General features: G+C 44.6%; 1 protein-coding gene across 1 annotated transcript; it reads right to left on the bottom strand.

Moving 5' to 3' along the window:
• Positions 1-1,211: 1,211 nt before the first annotated feature.
• Ddx24 (DEAD-box helicase 24) lies at positions 1,212-17,661 on the bottom strand. The gene is made up of 9 exons (XM_087195495.1): positions 17,550-17,661; positions 15,540-16,262; positions 9,808-10,332; positions 8,640-8,793; positions 7,845-8,360; positions 6,543-6,618; positions 4,428-4,616; positions 3,150-3,279; positions 1,212-1,727 (listed from the first exon to the last, which is right to left on the bottom strand). The coding sequence occupies exons 2-9, from the start codon at positions 16,255-16,257 to the stop codon at positions 1,468-1,470; spliced, it is 2,568 nt and encodes an 855-aa protein (XP_087051621.1). The 5' UTR covers positions 16,258-16,262; positions 17,550-17,661; the 3' UTR covers positions 1,212-1,467.
• Between the last annotated feature and the right edge of the window lie 1,696 nt (positions 17,662-19,357).

Here is a 19,357-nt window from a genome sequence, read left to right as displayed (position 1 = left end):
CCAGCTTCTCAATGTTGGGTACTTGCCGTGTACCCGAGAGCAACACCGAGTGATCTCCTGTGGGCTGTGTACATGAAGATGATGTGGGGAGGGACAGGAAGCTCAGGGAACACACCTCACTACAGTCTCTCCTTCCCGGGTGTGAGAATGGCCGGGAAGCTGGCCCCATCTGTTACCAAGAGCTCTGTGCTAGGTTTGTGTCAGGTGGCCCGAGACCTCCCCAGGGCTCAGCCACTGCTAAGGCCTGAGTAGTAAGTGGTTACCACCCACACTGCCCTCCACTGCCCCATTTGGAAAATGCTAGTCCCCTGCTGACCTCTGGATGGGGGCGCTCCTCCAGCTGTGTTCTCTCCTCCTGGCCAGGTCTCTAGCTGACACTGCGGGGAGGCAGGGTAGGGGCATTCCCAGCCACTGTTGGCTCCCAAGACCAAAGCACTTTTCTGAAGTTGCCTTGGGCCTAGAAGGAAGATGCACTGAGTTCTAACTCCACTTGACTGCTATGTGATTCTGAGTCAGTCTTAACCAGTTGGTGTGTTTCCTCAGCTATGAAATGAGTGTTACGGAAGGCCAGGTTACCTGGATCTTGGGGTACCTTGGTCCATGTGTACCCTCTTCAAATGCAGAGGGTCCCCTGAACCATGCAGCTGTACTGTGTCCCAAATGAACATCTCCAAGTCCACACTGAGCTATGCAGAAATCCAGCTTATGGTTGTAGCAGCTGTAGCTGCTTACCCAGACTGGCCCAGAGGGAGCCAGGGTGGCACCAGGCCACTCTCCCTGGGCACGGGCCTACCCAGGGCCCTGAGCCAAGCCCCAAGGGCCTGCACCCTGCAGAGCTCAGCCAAGAGAACAGTGTGGCCAGTGCTACAAGGAGGGTTAAGCGTGGGCACTGTGGCTAAGGCAGAATGCAGCATTCCCCCAGGTGGGGACAGCAGAGGCATCCCAGGCCCCAGGAAAAGCCTGTTTTTGCAGACAGGTGCATGGAATTCTTGGGGCTGAATGACACAAGGAGCCCATTCTGCCATAGGGAGTTGAGCTAGAGGCTGTGCTGCTGCAGGGGGGGATGGGAACATGCCGAGGACCTGGCAGCAATGCACTAAGTGACCTGCAGCGAGAGTCTCTGACACCATTCCCGCCCTATCAACGCTCAGGCACTGAGCCGTTAATGAAACAAACTGCCCCGGCTACAAATACCAGGATGACACTGTGGCTCTGACCATTTGTTTAATTCAAGAGAACAAGCTGAACACACAAGTCTGTAAACACGAGTACAGAAAGATGAAGCTGTTGTGAGAATTCTTACTCCACGACACAAATCTGCATGGGGTCTCTCTTGCTACAGGGTGGGAGAGCAGATTTTCTTTATGGGGTGGTGGAGTGGTACACGGAGGAAGGAAGGAGGGATTCACAAGCTCAGCGGAGAACAGACAGCGGTGTTGGGCCTCCCACAGCCTGACTGGGCAGCGGTCACACAGCACTTGTGCTTGGCTGTGGCGGTGCCTGCTGCTGTTCTCTGGGCCTCCTCTTCTGTCTGGAGAGGCAGCTCAGCGCAGACTCACCATTCCTCAGGGCAGCAGTGAGTGGGGGCAGCTTGCCAGACTGAGTGGGATACTTGGTTTTCAGGTCCTCCTTGAACAAGGGCTGGGAGAGCAGATGGCGCAGCTCCTTCTTCAGGACCTTCATCTGCTTTTGTCGCCGACGCTCTTCTTGCTGGTCTGCTTTTCCTCCTAGAGAGATGATAAAAGCCAGATCAAATTCACTATGTGTGCAGAAACATTTTGTTTCCTTTAGTGGCTAAGACAGTGGAGTATTTTGGAACTACTTGTGGAAGGCAGGGTTCCAAAGCTGTCTGCAGAAGCTAGTGGTGGCGTGATGGGAACTGTGAACATAGGAGGGATAGGCAGGACCACTCTCTGTCCTTTCTTCCACATGAAAACCTCGAAGACAGGAAGTATCTTCACTTTATAGAGGAGGCAGCTTGGGCTTAGAGAGGGTACCTGCAAAGCTCAGAGCCAGCTGTCAAACACAACAGTATCCAAGTAAGCTGACTGAAGGCTGGGTTTTCTGCTACTCTCACTTGCTGCCCCCCACCCTGGCTCCCGCAGCTTGACAGCTAAAAATCCCTCAGGAGACAGGAAACAGATCTACACTTTCTACAGCCCAGCTCTCCTGTGCCTCACCACCAGTGCTGTGACTGCACTGTGACTGCACGTGCACAGGCGGGCCTGGCAAAGGGGCACTCCCTTCCTGGTCCTCAGTCCCCCACAGCCTCACCCAAGCCACAGGCCTGAGCTACTCACTGACATCAAGCCCACTGCTTTAGCTCCTGGGTCCCAAGCAGAGCAGACACCAGGCATTAACTCTGCCCCTGAATTTGGTGACTCTGGCACCAAGACACCTATACTGTACCTCAGTGGAGGAGCACCCACGATGGGGTAGAGATGTGGTTCTCCCTTTCCTAGGCAGGGACCATGCAGATTCATTCCAGAAACCCCGTCCCTGTACAGAGTAAGGCTAAGGCGGTACCTGGTGGTGGTGCTGTTTCACTACACAAATCCCTTCTAGAGAGAAGGGATTTTGTATGAGCCTCATACAAAAAGGACAATTAATCCCTGGCCTGTTCATGTCATGAAACTGGAGATCAAACGAGATGATGACACCGAAGTGCTTTGTCAGCTGGGAAGGTAGGTACAACAGTAATGATGATAAATGGCTTATTGCCAGGTATTACTGTACGTATGTGATGTTCTTCAATCTTTACAACCCTGAGAGGGAGGCAGTTTGGTAAGGAAACTGAGGTACGGCTGACAGGTTAAATAACTTGACTTGGTCACAGCCGGTTAAAGAAATGAGCTGGCACCAAACATGGAGGTCTGGCCAGAGAACCTGCTCCCTGGACTGCAGCCTTCCCTTGTGAGACAGAGGCAGCCAAGGGCTCCAGACAGGACAGAAGAGGTGGAAGGAATAAAGACAGAGGGCATCAGGCTCATCAGGGATTATGGGCCATTAGCAAAAAAGAAAGGGCATTTGGGTGATTCCAACAGGATTCGTAGTATAGAAAGTTCCAATAAAAAAATGCAAAAACTGAAGGGAAAAGAAAGGAAAAATGAATGTATCCTTCTCCGCTTTCATCCAGCCCAAAGGGTTACCCTTATACATCTCTTCTTCCAGCTCAATCTCGAGGGCAGCCGCTGCCTGCTCAATCCAAGAATTGTGCAGACAAGCCTGGAAGTTCCGGTACTCAGCTTTCTCGATTTGTCGAGCTAGGCGTATTCGCTCCTGGGGGAAAAGAACACGAAGTATTCACCTGATAAGAGGTTTCAGGCCTCTGGGAAGCAGTCTCCCTGAAACTGTACTGTAAAACGGCTCTTACGATCACGGGACAGGATGCACTTAGCTCCTGCCCAAACTCGTTTGTTTGCACTCCTGATAAAGGCCCAGAGGGCAATCGTCGCATGGATGTGCACACACACAATCACATGACAGCTTTCCCAGTAATAAACTAAACTGCCCCTGCCAATCCCAGCTGACTGCTGTCCTACAGGTGGTCCAGCCTCAGCGAGCTCTTTCCCCCAGATGTCACGGCTGGTTGCCACAATGCTCTTCACTGGTTTGAGATCAGACTTCAGTGACAGGATGTCCCCCCAAATGGGAGATGGAACCATGGAAAGCCATGTGACTCCTGTCCTCCCTCCTAACAGGAATTCTGTACACTCTTCCCCTTTCCATCATCTCCCACCATACTTTGCCACACAGCTAATACTCCTTTTGAGCCAGAGTAGCCATGAGTCCTTGCATGCACCATGCTTTTGATTTCTCAATTTCTGGAACTCTATCCCTCTTCACCTCTCCACATCTCTGCCACAGGAAGAAATACCTTCTCCTCTCAACATAACTGCATTATCTCCTACCCCATTTTCAACCTGAACCCAGATGTAGTTGGTCTGCTCACAAACTGTGGATCCCCTGAGGAAAACCCACTCGCTCTGGTCCCTGACACTGCCCACAGTAAGCAATGTCTGTGTGGGGAACACCTGCTGGTTTGATGAACCTCCAAGGCAGGAGTTACTGGTTCCTGCTGCAGGGATGGAGTCAAACCTTTAGCATCTCTCAACTTTAGTTTCTGTCTTGTTACTCACACCTTTCAGATAGGATGTCCATGTGGACACACTCACTGCCCTAAGATTCAGGGAGAGACAGCAAACGTGGCTGAAGGAGAAAATATCCCTCATGTCTCATCACTCCCCTTTTCTTGCTTCTCCCTGCTCTGGTGCTCCTAGGTGTTTTACAAATCGCCTGTTCAGCTGCTTGCAGAACTTTATTCAGCTTCCACGTTTGAGGCTAGTGGAATCTCAGAGCATGGAATTCTGTGAGGTAGCGGCAATTGCCTCATTAGCACTGGGGTTTGAACAAAACTTCCTTTTTACCTTGACTACATCCATGTACTTTGTCTGCACAGGGAAGAGTGGGATATCCTCATCTTTCTTGAGGGTCCTGTAAATCTTCTTAAAGTTGACTACATCCTCAGGCCCGATTAGCATCAGGCTGAGGCCTTCACTGGTGGCACGAGCAGTTCGACCACTTCGGTGGATGTAAATCTCTGAGGTGCGAGGGACCTGCCCAAACAGAAACTGGGGTCAAACACAGCCACTGACTAATACTCATCCCCCAGGGCCACTTCCCCAAACTGGATGCTCCTCCCTACCATCTAGGCAGGTAGATACCTCTGCAGCAGCACAGACCAATCTAACAGACCCCTTTAGTCCCACATTCAAACTGTCCCAAGTTCAGACTATTTGCTGTGTAGGCTCTGCCCTCCCACGCCCGCTGCTCTGCTGCAAGTCCTCATAACCACTCAGGTGGATAGACCACTCCTGTTCACCATGCCCTAGGCCCACACTGCCAGCGTCATCTTCCTGAGTTAGGTCTAACCATAACCACCTCATTCTGGCTGAAGAAACCCAACAGGTTGTTTATTAACTACTTGGTATTTACATCCAACACAGAGTGATTGCACTGTGCCAGGTATTCTAATCACTATGTATTATACCATTTAACCCTCACCACAGCAGTATGAAATTCTTTCTGATTAGCCACATTTAATAGACGGTGACCTGGCCCATAGAGTTGTCATGAAAGCTACAGTGAGCTCGTGATGAAGCACATAGCACAGTGTGAGTACTCAGTAAATGGTAGCTATTATGACATTTTCATTGTGTTTCTCTATAATCCTTCTTTATGCTTTAAAAAATCTTTAGGGTACGGATTTCAGAGCAAATCCCTATTTGGGGAGGGGCTGGGTCAGTCCCTGTGGAAGAGAGCAAGATGCAGGATAAAGGAGTAGCTGTTACAGTGACACTGAACAGGAAGGAGGTACTAAGTAACTTGCTCCTAGCTAGCTAGCTATGAAGCATCAGATGGGATTCAAAGCAGGGCATTTTGGCTTTGGAGTCCATATTCCTAGCAACTACTCTTACTTTACAAGGTGCATGCACTAATGATACTGCTACTATCATTATGTACTAACATTTACCAAGTGCTTACGATGGGCCAGGTAACTTTTTTCTTTCGTATGGGGGATCGAACTGGGGAGCTTGTACTTACAAAGCAGGTGGTAGAATCACTGAGCTAAATCCCCAGCCCTGGCAGGTAACTTTTTAAGCTTGTTGTAAAATATTAACTTATTTTATTTAAATAAAAACCTACGAAGTAGGCAGTATCATAACTGCCATTAAACACACAAGAAAATGGAGGTGCAGGGAGATTAACCTGATCAAGATTATAATGCTGGAATTTAAGCCAAGAGAAGTCTTCATTACCATATTCTTCTACTTTTCTATGCAAAGATAACCATTAGCATGCTGTTCTGGTCTGAATATGATCTGTCTCTACTATGGCTGATGCCAAGGCTGAGTTCCTCAGCACAGCAGTCTTGGGAAGTAAGTGGGGGCCTAATGCGAAGTGTCTGGGTCATGGGAAGAGTCCCCAGAATAGATTAATGCTATCTCCAGGGAGGAAGCTCTTGCTCTAAAGGGGCTGGATTAGTTACTGTGAGAATGGGTTGTTATAAAGCAAGGTTATCTCCGTTTGTCCTTCTGCCTTGCGGATCCCACCAGAAGCTGAGCAGATGCTGGAGCCATGCTCTTGGACCCTCCAGCATCCAGAAGCACGAGGCAAAACAAATCTCGTTTCTTTGTAAATTATCCTCCAGTCTTAGATATTCTATTATAGCAAAAGAAAACGAAGATACATGCTTAACTTGCTATCTATTTCATGGAAGAAATGAAGACTAACCTGATGATATCAAGTATTGCAGCTTGGAGAGAAGGCTATGGGACATTAGCATATAAACTATGTCAAGGAGGTTTTCCTGAGACTGAATCTCACCAGTATTCCCAAAGTGGCACCAGTAAGCACTAGATCCCAGTGGTATATAGGCTGCAGGGGGAATCAGGACCAGTAACTCATCTTCCCCCTTCAACCTTTGATTTAAAAATCCCCCATTCAAAGTAAGATGCCTTCAAGGCCCCAGATAGCCCTACCTGGTAATGGATGACATGTTGGACTTTAGGAATATCCAGACCTCGAGCTGCCACATCTGTTGCCAAGAGAACACAACTATGGAGACAGAAAGCACATTCATAATTTTAACTAAAAGCAATCATTAAACTCCAACCACCTGCTGAACTCTTGAAACACTTCAATACAGTACTTACAACCATCTTACAAGACACCACCTAAATCAACAGGCTCAGAGGCTTAGCTTCCCAAGACATATATAGGCCTGTGCAGGTACTGTTGGATCTAAACCTGGGTCTCACTGACCCCAACCAACATGTCATACTCTACAATGACAGAAGGCCCCTTCCAATGAATTAAATGGGGCCATATATACTCTGGGTTAGGGACCTCATCTCCTAGCACTGTCACACAGACTTCCTCACTCTTCACAAGACTATTTGTACCGTGCTCCTTGCGCAGCAGTGTGGTCCAAAGACAGAAGGACAAACAGCTCTAAGAGAGGCAGCATGGGCTCTGGGGTCTGACAGACTTGGCTGAGGCTTAGCTCTGCCAGTTCCAGGATGAGAGACCCTGGGTGAGCTGATTAGCTTTTCCAGACCTGATTTTTTTCATCTATAAAATGAGAATAATGGTAGTTGAGTTAGTAGTTATTAAAGCTGACATTTAGCAAGCATATACTATGTGCCAGAGACTATTCCAAGCACTTTATATACAGGAATTCTCAATCACTCTATCCTTCCAACAACTCTGAGGTAGCTCCTATAATTATTCCAACTTGAGAAAATGGAGCACAGAGATGTTAAATAACTTGATGAGTTAGGAAGTGAAGGAGCCAGCACTGTTTCAGTTTGTGCTCTTAACGAGAATTTATCCTGCTGTTTCTTAAGGACATTAGAAGTGTCTATAGGGCCGGGGACCTAGCTTAGTGGCACCATACCTGCCTCACAAGCGCAAGGTCCTGAGTTCAATCCCCAGTACCAAAAAAAAAAGTGACTGTGATAATGTGCCTAAAGTGTAAGCACAGGACTTTATCTGTTGTTTAAATGTTCAATAATAATAAGTATTGTCACTATTATAAAAATTTCTGTATGCCATTAACAGCAAGCAAAAACACTAAATGAGGGTGACCTTGCCAAATACTGAACAAACATACAGACAACAAAAAGATAGCAAAAAAAAAAAAAAAGAAAAAAAAAAGATAGCTGCCTTCTACTATTAAGGACCCTATGACAGAAGGTGACTTCCTGTCATTTCCTTACCATCCTGGGTTGCCCATGGCCCAGTGGCTACAGGCTTAGCCTCTGGAGAAAGGCTTGACTTACTCTTCCAGCCGGGCAAACTGCTCCAGGTTTCTGAGCCTCTGCTTCTGGTGCATGCAGGCATGGAGAGTCAACGGCATGATATCCAGGACTTTGAGGAGTCCCGACAGGCGTTTGATGCAGGAGATGCTGTTGGCAAACACTAAGCTGCGGCCTGGGTACTGCATCAGGAAGTAGTACAGGTACAAGTCTTTCTCATCTGTCTCACAATGGATCTTGGTCTCTGTCAGCGTCTCCACTGTGCCCTCATTCCTTGTGAGATCAATGACTTTAGGCTTGCCTCTCATGCCAATCTTCTGCATGAGGAGGTCAAGTTTGGCAGTTTTGTCCATTTTTTTAACATGCTTCTTATGAAGCAGTCGAGCAGGAGCTTGATGTACCAGGGTCAGTGTAGCAGAAAAAACAAGTGTCTGTCTCTTTGGGTTGTACTGGGAATCACTGAGCATCTCTAGCAGCTGTGACAGCTCAGCAAAATGGCCTTTCTCAACCATCCGGTCTGCCTCATCTACGACCAGGCACCTGCAGATCCAGACAGAGCCACATCACTGTTTAGTAGCTGGGAAGAGGAATCATCCACATACTCTACGCCCCACCTGAACCACATGCTGTCAAGTGCAGGCACCACCCCCATCACCATGAGGGCCTCAACTTCCTCATACATGCCTAGCTTTCTAAGGGCAAGGCCAGGATGGTACCACATCATGGCATCCTAGGACAGGGAAAAGGCACTGCATACACCATCATGTCACCTAAGGCTTGAGAGCAGGTAAGGGAGAAGGGCGAGGTACCATCCTTCACCTGAGCTGCCGAAGGTTGCTTAAATGGGAGTGCTTTTCTTTAACAAGCTCCCACAGCCGTCCTGGCGTGGCAATCACAATCTCAGGATGGCGGTTCAACATCCTCTGCTGTTTCTGTGTGGACATCCCACCAACCAAAATAGCAGTTTTAATTCCTATGGGACAGAAAACATACAGGACAATTATTCAGTCTGGCTACTATTTTCTCGCATACTTAAATAGTATCTCCAGATTAGCAGATAGTCACCAGCCCAACCCCCTGCTCCATGGCATTGTTAAAAAAAGCTGGCCTGGCCTGACCAGCTCCTACAGCACTTAATGAGTATTTGTCATCTGGGCACTGTCTACTTCTCCAAGCTCATTTCTTTCTACTTCCTACCTTCCAATCCTGACAGATGGATGTGAAATCAGTCATGTCTATGTCCAAAGCACAGGGAAACATGAGCATTAGTGCACTACAGTGCTGGGAAGGATGTTACCTGCAGCCATGATATGCTTCCCTGAAGAAACCCTCCCCATTACCTTCAATTAGTTAATCTGAGGCTCCTCTGATGATTGTTATTTTTCTGTCTAGTGAAGGACTTTGCCCAGTATTCAGCACAAGAATCAATATAGGATCATGAAGGTGAAATGTTCAGCAAAGTGTCTGCACACAACAAGAACTTGGTAATTAAATGCTGCTTTTATTGTAACATTAAAATTCCCATTGTGCAACCCTTTCACAAAGGAATTCCCTGACAGAAATTCTTACCCTAAGGGAGGGATCAGTAAACTTTTTCTCAAAAGGTCACTCTTAAACATTACCAAGCCTCGTGTTCCACGTGGTCTCTCACAATTAACTTTGTCACTTTGCAACTGACAGTATATAGCCATAGATGCATCTATGTTCCAATAAAACTTTATTTATAAAAACATGCAGGTTGTTCTTCCCTGTCCTAGGCGTCTATGTTCAATAAATTAACTAATTTCCTCTGTATCTAGAATGGATTTAGCTATGTAGCATCCTTGGGACAATTAGGAAAATGTCACTCAGTTTTTCTGTAGGGTATAATTCTACAGCAGATGACAAAGGTTTTTCCTAGAGGTCAAAAGCCACAGTTCATTCACCTTTACCACTCAGCAGTTAGGATTTACTGAGGAAATACTCATTAAGCAGAACTAAACCTCACCTGTAAACTTGGCCACAGCATCAATATGCTGTTTGACCTGGACGGCCAGCTCTCGTGTGGGAGTCAGAACCAGCCCAAGCAGAGGACGCTTTGGATGTGTTTTATAGGTAGCAATTTTGTCATCCAACTCCTGTTTTAACTCGCCAGTCAGTTCTCCATCAAGCATTTCTTCCTCATCTTCAATCTGTTTGGGGACAGGTTCCTCTTCTATCAGAGAAGAAGGCCCTTCACCAGCATCATCATCATCACAGAGCAGGCTCTGGTCTGAGATGGAGGCATGGGTCTTGGCTCTGGCCTTCAACTCAGAATCACTGGGGAGTGCTATAGTCTCAACTCCAGCCTCACTGGGCAGCACTGCAGACTCACTTCCGGCCTTGCTTGGTGATTCAGTCTCAGCTCCAGCCTCTGTCTGGGTCTCTCCAGATGGCACTCCAGCATTACCTGGGATGGGCAAAGGCTTCTTCTTCTGCCACTGCAGCACTGCATGAATCATTGGGATGGCAAAGGCAAGAGTTTTCCCACTTCCTTAACAAATAAAAGAAAATGGTGTGAATCAACAAATGCATTTATAGTTTTCATCTGCAGTTCTGTCCTTTGCATAGAATAAGGGAACTTGAAATAGCTTAGAGATACCCTGACCAACATAAAAAGCTCCTCTCTGCACAGATTCCTTCAGAGCAAGGCAGCCAGAGAATCTATAATTTGGAACACAAGGAAAAGTGGCTGAGTTTGCCAGTGATGAATTATAAACATACAAGCAATGAAACCATTAAGAAATGGACAAGTTTTATTGTTTTAAAGGAACAAGACACTAAAAAGTCAGGAATGCAATTCTATATGATATTTTCCTAAAGCCTTTCTTTGGTGAAAAAGGGAGAAAAAGAAATTTTCTTAGTTTTTCAGAAAATTTAAATATAACACTTTTGTCCGTACTTGAAGATTTTTCAAACTGACTTTTTAATATACAGTACATGGAGCCCAAATTCCTATCATCTGGGTGGGAAAAACAAGCAACACCTCAAGCTGAGAATTTACAGCTGGCATTTTACTTTCCATGGCTTCAGATACTTGTGGTCAACCATGTCTGAAAATATTAAATGAAAAATTCCATCAATGAACAATTTATAAGTTCTAAATTGGACACCACTCCAAGTGGCACGATGAACTCTTGCACCTTCTGGCTCCTCCTACCCAAGAAACACAATCTTCCCTTTGTCTCGAGTATTCACACTGTATATGCTCCTCCCCTCCCCATCCCCTTAGTCAGTCAGCAGCCACCTCAGTTATCAGAGTTAATGTCACTGCCTGTGTTTAAGCAACCCTCATTCTGCTTAACAATGACCCCAGAGTACAAGAGGAGTGAGGCTGGCAATTCAGATCAGCCAAAGTGAAGCCATAAACTTGCTTTAACCAAAAAGCTGAAAGTTCTTAAGGAAGGAAAAAAAAAATGTGATTGCTAAGAACTAGGAATGAATTTTCTTTCCATGAAATTGTGAAGGAAAAAGAAATTAATACTGGTCTTGCCAGTATACCTCAAACTGCAATGCCACTGCTTGGTAAGTGTTTAGTTAAGCTATAAAAGGCTTACGTGTGTGTGTGTGTGTGTGTGTGTGCGTGCGTGCGTGTGTGCGTGTGTGTGTGTGTGTGTGTGGTGTTCAGGACCATTTGTACCTCCAGCATCCACTAGGGAATCCTGGAAGGCATTCTCCTCAGATAGTGATGTACACCTGTAGTTTCAAAGAAAAAATGCCCTAAGTAGAAGCAAATAAATGATCTCTGGAGGAAAAAGATCATTATAAGCACCAGAAAAGTTTCACACATAACTAGGAAAGAAAATGAGCAGCTTTAAGAATAGCCAAACAAGGAAACAAGGTATTGTAAGAGGAAGAGGAGGAAGAAGAGGAAGAAGAGGAAAAGGAGGAAAAGGAGGAAAAGGAGGAAAAGGAGGAAGAGGAGGAAGAGGAGGAAGAGGAGGAGGAGGAGGATGACGGCAGTAAAACAAAACCATAGAAAAAGATTTTCCATCAGAAACAAAAAAGCAGGAAGCAGCACAGCAACATTTTTATTTGAGAACCTGAAAAAAAATCTGACAATTTTTGAATTCTATACCCAGAAATCTCTTTAAAACAAACGTGAAATAGAGTTTTTTGGCATACTGAAACTGAGATAATTCACTAGCAACATAACTAGTCTACAAGAAATGCTAAAGAAAGTCTTTCATGGAGAAAAAAAAGATGGCATCCAATGAAAATCTTGATCTACACAAAAGAATCAAGAGTACCAGAAATGGTTACTATATAAATAAATATATTTTAAAAACTTCTTTTTTTTTTGGTATCAGGGATCAAACTTGGGTCCTTGCGCTTGTGCAGCAGGTGGCGAAACCACTGAGCTAAATCCCCGGCCCTAAAAAAACCTTCTTTTGGGACTTCAACCACATATAGAAATAAAGTATACAACAAAAAGCACAAAGTTGGGAAGAAATGGAAATATACTCTTGTAAGGCTCTTATACCACATGTGTAGTAGTATATCACTTGAAAGTAAACTACAATAAATTAAATATATATGTAACTGATAATACTAAGTTGCAAAATACAATGTTAATGTATATATTTATATATAGATTCAAATTATAATATATTTACAATATACAAATATATTTTATGTACAAATATATATTTATATTTTATTTATATATTTATGTTCATATACTAATAAATCCATCGTATTTCTATCAGCAACAAATAGAAAGCTTTATCACTTTCAAAAGAAACAATAAATATGCAAAATGTACACACTAAAAACCATAAAACATTGCTGAGAAAATTTAAAGACCAAAGTAGAGAAATATACCACAGTCACAGGTTAAAAGACCTAATATTGTTAAGATAACATCTGTCCTCAATTTGTTCTATAATCAATGCAATCTCAACCCAAACATTAGCTTGCTTTTGGAGAGTATGTTGATTCTAAATTTTATATGGGAATGTGAAGGCCTAGAATAACCAAAATCATTTTTTTTTTTTTGGTACCGGGGATTGAACTTGGGTCCTTGCACTTGTGCAGCAGGCAGTGAAACCACTGAGCTAAATCCCCCCCGGCCCCCAAAATCATTTTTATAAAGACATTATAACTAAGTTGATAAAGTATTAATGTATAGATAGGTAAGGTGATCAAAACAAAAACAAAAATGCAAAGTTAACTCAGTAGAAACAATAGTTTCTCAATGAACTGTGCTGAAATAATTAATATTCATACACAAAAATTTTTTAAAAATCTTATTCAATAACATAAAGACTAACTCAGCACCACAAACTGAAACATTAGACTTAAAATAGGGTAAAAATCTTTGTGATCTTGAGTTAGGCAGAGTTCTTAAGATGATACACCATCCATCGGAGAAAACATCAGCAATTTGAACATCAAAATAAAGAACTTATTTCCCTCCTTCTTCCCATTTCCCTCTCTCCCTTTCTTCCTAGCTGGGTATAGAACGCAGGGCCTTGCGCAAGCACAGTACTTTATCTACCACTGAGACACAGGCCCTAGCACTCTCCCAAGGGAGCTCCATCTCCTCCCCCAGAATTTGTGCTCTGTGTGAAACACTGCTGAAACAATGAAAAGACAAGCCAAACACAGAAAGAAAAATGTGTAAATTGAGTATTTGACAAAGGATATGTATCTAGAATGTATAAAAAGCTCTCAAACTCAGCAATAAGAGAACTTAATTGAAAATGGGCAAAAGAACTAAACCAACACTAACAAAGTAGATGGACAGGATGATTTCCAAATAAACATATGGAAAGTTGCCTGACATCTTAGTCACTAGGGAAATGCAAATTAAAACCCCAGGATATAACATTAAAATTTTTAAAGTTTAACAGAATTAAGGACTGACCAAACCAAGTTACGGAAAAGAATATGGACCAAACCCGAACTCACAATACCTGGTAGTTACATAATATGGTACAATCGCTTTGGAAAACTCCTAAAAAGTTACATTTACTAGAAAATCTAGCCATTCTACACCCAACAGTATTTACTCAACAGAAATTAAAGAATGTACCCACACAAAGACTGATATATCTATGTATTTATTTGTAATTTCCAAAAACTAGAAAAAAGTCCCATCCACAAATGGATGAATATTGTGCTCTATGTCAGAATACCACTTATTAATAAAAAGGAATAAACTATTGGTATCTGCAATAACATGGCTTAACCTCAAATTAAGCTAAATAAAAAAGAGCGACTCCCCTCCTCCCAAAGGTATATATTGTATAATTCTACTATATAAAATTCTAGAAAGTGATAGCCTACCAGTAGTTTCCTGAAAAAGAACAAGGATGGGGGGAGGGAGGGATTACAAAGGAATCCAAGGCATCTTTTCAGAGTAATGGTCATATTCATTGTTGCATGGGCAGCAGTTTTGTCTATAGTCCCAAATGTATGGCCTGTCCCGTGTCTTTTCAAGTGCTAGACCTGCAGATACATAGCATTCTGTGGGGGAACAGGGCAGGGTAGATCCAAATGTCAGGCTCTAGTCACAGTAGCTCACAAAGACACTGCCTCTGCGTCTCAAAGATCTGCTTCCAGGACTCTGCACCTACCAAAGAGGTATAGCAGAATCCTTAAGGGCACACAGGCCTATCCTAGGATATGGCATTGCCCTTTCAGTTTTAGGAAATCTATCCTCTGTGAGGTAGTTACTTCATCTATAAAATGGGAGTAATAAGATGGTGTGTTGAACACCTGTGATCACATTACTCTGGGAGGCTGAGGCAGGAGGATTGCAAGTTAGAGCCTAGCCTGAACAACTTAAATAAATAAAATAAATAAATGTAGTCAGTGGCCCTGGGTTCAATCCCAGTGTGTCAAATGAAATAAAGTAAAAATGACATAATTACCTCAAGGTAGTTACAGGAACTGAGTTCGTCAATATAAAGCACTTAACACAGTTCACCGCACATTTAAAAGCCTAGTACGTGTTCTAAGTAATTATTATTATCTCCATTCCCCATTTCCTGGTTTTTCCTTGCTCATCCATCTATAGGATTTTCACACAGGACCTTTTCCCAAGTTTCCTGTTTCTAGTACTGTCTAGGTTTATACAATATAGCAAGTACTGAAGCTGTGGCTACTAAACAGTTCAAATGTAATTACTCTAAATTGACATGTGCTGTAAATTTAAAACACACCAGATTTTGAAAATTTAGTGCAAAAGTATCAACACAAAATACTTCATTGACAATCTTACACGAATTACATTTTGAAATAATATTGATTGGCTAAATGTTTGTTAAAATTAATTTGCACTTTTTAAACTTTCTACATTTGAACAACTCTTTTGAAAACTGCAGTTCTTCCTTATACTGGCATAGATATATCTATCTCTCTAGCAGGCTGATCTTAGCCTTACCTTATTCTTTTCAGCCATTTAGAATGGGCCTAAGAACAAGAAAAGTTACCATTTGCAGATAACTTACAAACTTTACTGTAGCATTTAACCTTCCCGACAATAGAAGACATAAAGTAGTGCTTTCATCTGTATTTTATAACAGGATACAGAGAGATAAAGCTAAGGTACCAAAATCAGGAAGGAGTGGATTTCAACCCAGAGCTGGCTGACTTCTCAACACTTTCTTTGAGGTTAGTCTCATCAATTCTCTCCCAGTTCTCCAGCATATTAACAGCTACAGACTCAATTCTGCCCTGTCAGCAGCCCCTTACCTGTCTCAGCAGCCCCCAGGATGTCCAGCCTGTCACGGATGGCAGGCACCAAGGTCAGGGCTTGGATAGGTGTGGGTGCAGAGAAGCCTAGGAAGCTGAGCGCTCGGAGAACTGGCTTAGGTACAAATAAGTCCTTCCAGGCTGACACATCTGCTTTCTGGTCATGCACTTCAGGCATCCATGTCTTAGCTTTTTTGGGCACCTTAGGGGCAGTGCTTTGGGAAGGCTCTAATTTTTTTTTCCCCTTGTTTTTCTTCTTTTTTGGAACAGTTTGTACCAGGGTTTCTGATGCTACCTTCCCTTCCTCTGGACCAGGACAAACAGTGTCATATCCATGGGGCTCTGGCTCAGCATCTTTGACCTCAAACTCTTTCTGGGTAGAGGTTTCTTCAGTAACAAGTACCACATCTTTATTCTTCTTCAATTTGACCTTTTTCTTTGGGGAACTAGGCTCTCCTTCTTCCTCCTCTTCTGAAACTGTTTGTGCCTTTCTCTTCTTGGGATCCTCTTCGAAGAGACCGGAGGAATTCTTGGCAGGGGAGACCAACCGGTAATCTGTCAGTTCCTCAAAGCACACCAAGTCATCCATCTGTCCATCTGCAAACATATTTGGGTCAATCTGCACCTGCTTCCATTTTCCCACAACTTTAATGCCCTTTGTCTGAAATTTACCACGATGTGGTGGCTTTTGCCTCGATTTTGTCTCCTTCAACTTCATGGTTGCTGAAAAGAAAAGGAGAGAAATGTTCCTTTAGGTTGGTGACTGAGACGCACAGGGTTCTAAGGCAACAAATACTTTCTAACCAACTTAATCAAGTACTGGGCCCTGGAAAGAACTGACCGTACAAAGACTGCTATAACATAGCTGCTCCCACTTAGACAAGATGCTCCCAGCTGAAAAAGACATACACCCACAGAACAGGAAGGTTGGCCTGGAACAGAGAGGATATAGGAGATGGAGCAAAGACATGAGATAAACCTGGCTTGGATTCCAGATCTAACATTTCATGAGTGTGTGACCTTGAACACACTCCTCTCTGAACCTCAGTGTTTTCACCTATAAAGAGGGGAGGAGCCTAATAATACACATAAGCTGAATAACGTAAAAGATGGAGAATGAGGCTTGTTATATGTAAGAATCAAAGGTAGTTTTTCGTTTGTTTGAGGGTTGGGGGGTGCTTTATAAAAAGCGCACTGAGCTATCTTCCTCCTCAACTCAAGAGGGCAAATGCCTGTTTCATCATTCTGGCCTCTGCCACTTGCGTTAAAACCCACCCAGTTTTTTTCATTGCATTTAAGTAGTTTAAAAAACATTTAGGCAGAACTCGTTGGGTGGAACTCGATGCATATCCTGTTTAAGAAAGATAAATTACATGGGAAACACAAAACCTCACTAAATGAAAAGCACTGGATTCTGAGGCAACAAATACTTCAGAAGTTAAACCCCGTTTCAAACTCGGACCCATCACTTCCAGTTCTTGCCAGCCTACGGTGACGACATCAATTTCTGTGAGCCTCAGTTTCCCCATAGGAGGACAGAGAGAACACTTGGGTCGTTACAAGAAAACGACATGGTGACGCAAGTCAAAAACCCGCTCAGCATGGCGCCAGGCAAGGGAGGCCTGCGGGCAATCAGCTTAGGTTCGCCCCCCCCAACCCCACAAACCACCGGGGTCCAGCGTCGGGCACCGAGCGGGGATCACCGGAACCGGGACAAGGACGCGGATAGCGCGGCCCAGCAGGGCAAGCTAGGCAAGGGTCCTTTCTCGGTGCCGGCCGAGAGACAGGCTTCTCGCCTCGTCTGGAGCATTACCCCGCGCACAAAACCTCAAAGCCGAGGCCGCCGGGCCTGGAGACCCAAAGGGCCCCGGGCGCGGGGAGCCGCGTGCAGGCTGCTTGGCCCGCGGCCTCCCTCTCTCGACCTAGGGAACCCGGCAAAGCCCACCCGAAGCGTCACTCCACAGCCCTAACAGGTATCGGACTCAACCCCAGCCCCGCTCCAGTATTTACCACGCGGAGACGCCCGTCAGCCGCCTCTGAAATCCCCAACGCAGTCTCTTAACTGCAGTTTCGACTGCAGTTCCGGGGCGGGACTTTCCACGCACGCGTGCGCGCTTCAGAAGGAAGTCCCGCCTTCACACCAACTTTTGCTACTTGATTGGCTGCTCTGCGGAACTTCTGCGCAAGCGCGGAGAGCCAGGTCGCTGTATATGCTGGACTCTCCCTTGCGGCCTGCTACCTGAACTGAGTGTGCAGAAAAGGCGGCGCAGGTCCCACATTCTAACGGCTGTGCACAAGTCTTGTTCTCTTGGACTAGTTTTGATGTAGTCGTTGTCCACGTGTTGAGTGCCTACTATGTGCTTGGAAACTTGCACACATTTCCTTATTTAATTTAGAACCCAACCAACCAGTGTAGGACGAGCTATGTTTTCCAGATTCGGTTTTGTTTTGTTTTAAGCGCCTCGCCTGTTGCCTATGCCTAACTTCAAAATGCATGCTTTAACGACCAACCTAAACAGGCTTCTTTGTAAGAGAGCAAGAGAAATCAGCTTCGCAGCAGATAGTGACTTTTTCCATGTGGCTGTCCTTGGACCACCTGGAAAACCTTTCTCCTACATCGTGTCTGATGATGTGGGGAAATGGCGGGGAATTCTCTAGGGTTAGATCAGGTGAGTACCAAACCACCCCCTACCATGGAGCAAATATGGGTCAGAGTTTAACTCCCGGGGGAGAAGGACTTGCCACTAGATCCCCCAAATTTGGAGACGCATAGAGCCTGGGCCCAAGTCTGCTAACGAGACTGGAGCTGTCCCGGTGGCTGAATGAGCAGGAAGGGCTGCACCTCTTGATGACAAGATAAGTGCTCTTCTCGGGGCCAGTTACACACACTTGGAGTGATGGGAGGTTTTCTGGGCAGAACCTTTCCTAACAGTTGTTTTCTGGGAAAAAGGACAGCAGAAAGAGGCTGGAAGAGGCCCCTGAGATGGGAATTGGGGGCTTAGAATGGTACATGCTGGAGATGCTCACTGAGGCCCTCTGAAGAAAGAGACAATCATCTGTGTTAATCAGGGTTTTCAGAGAAACTGAACCAACAGAATGCATATGTGTGTGTAAATTGGAAAGAAATTGTTTTAATTTTTTTAGATAGGAGAGGGGATGATTCAAGCCAAGAGCGAAAGGACAAAAACATTGGATTACAGTAGTGGGGACATAGGTATTTTCTCTTCTTCTCAATATTCTAATGGAAAAAAAGTTATTTTCTAAAGAAATAAAATAACGTAACAATTTATTTTAATTAGAGTCAGGGCTTTTTTTCTTTCAGTTGGTAAAATTAATCAAGATCAAGACACCCAATAAGGGATAGGTCCTATAGTTACCAGGGCATGAAACAACATTGAATGCAGCACCATTCAGTGCCAGTGGCTGGAGGAGATGTACTTACAAATGTGAAGATCTGTTTCAAAAAATACAGAAGGGCTGGGATATAACTCAGAGGTAGAGAGCTTGCGTAGCATGCACAAGGCCCTGGGTTTGATCCCCAGTATTGGGAAAAATCCCCTCAAAAATTACTGAAGAGTGGACATGGCTTTGGGGTAATTATCAAAAGTGTTGGAGCAATTGGGACAGTTGAGCTCATAAAACTACCTCCATAAAGATGTGACAGAGCTAGCCAGGGAGATCTCCTAGGGAAGGTTGGGAGTCTGAAATCAGATACCCTGGACTGAAATCAGAGTTCTGTAATATTGACAGTGTGACTTTGGAAAGTTATTTACTTTTCCTACATCTGTTTCCTGATCTGTAAAGTCAGAGCAGCAGTA

The sequence above is a fragment of the Heterocephalus glaber genome, unplaced genomic scaffold, assembly GCF_053883595.1.
Source record: "Heterocephalus glaber isolate CG9 unplaced genomic scaffold, H.glaber_assembly_v1.0 deba00001608, whole genome shotgun sequence".
NCBI lineage: Eukaryota > Metazoa > Chordata > Mammalia > Rodentia > Bathyergidae > Heterocephalus > Heterocephalus glaber.
The sequence above is the reverse complement of the archived record's forward strand: the minus strand, read 5'-3'. Positions and strand labels throughout refer to the sequence as shown.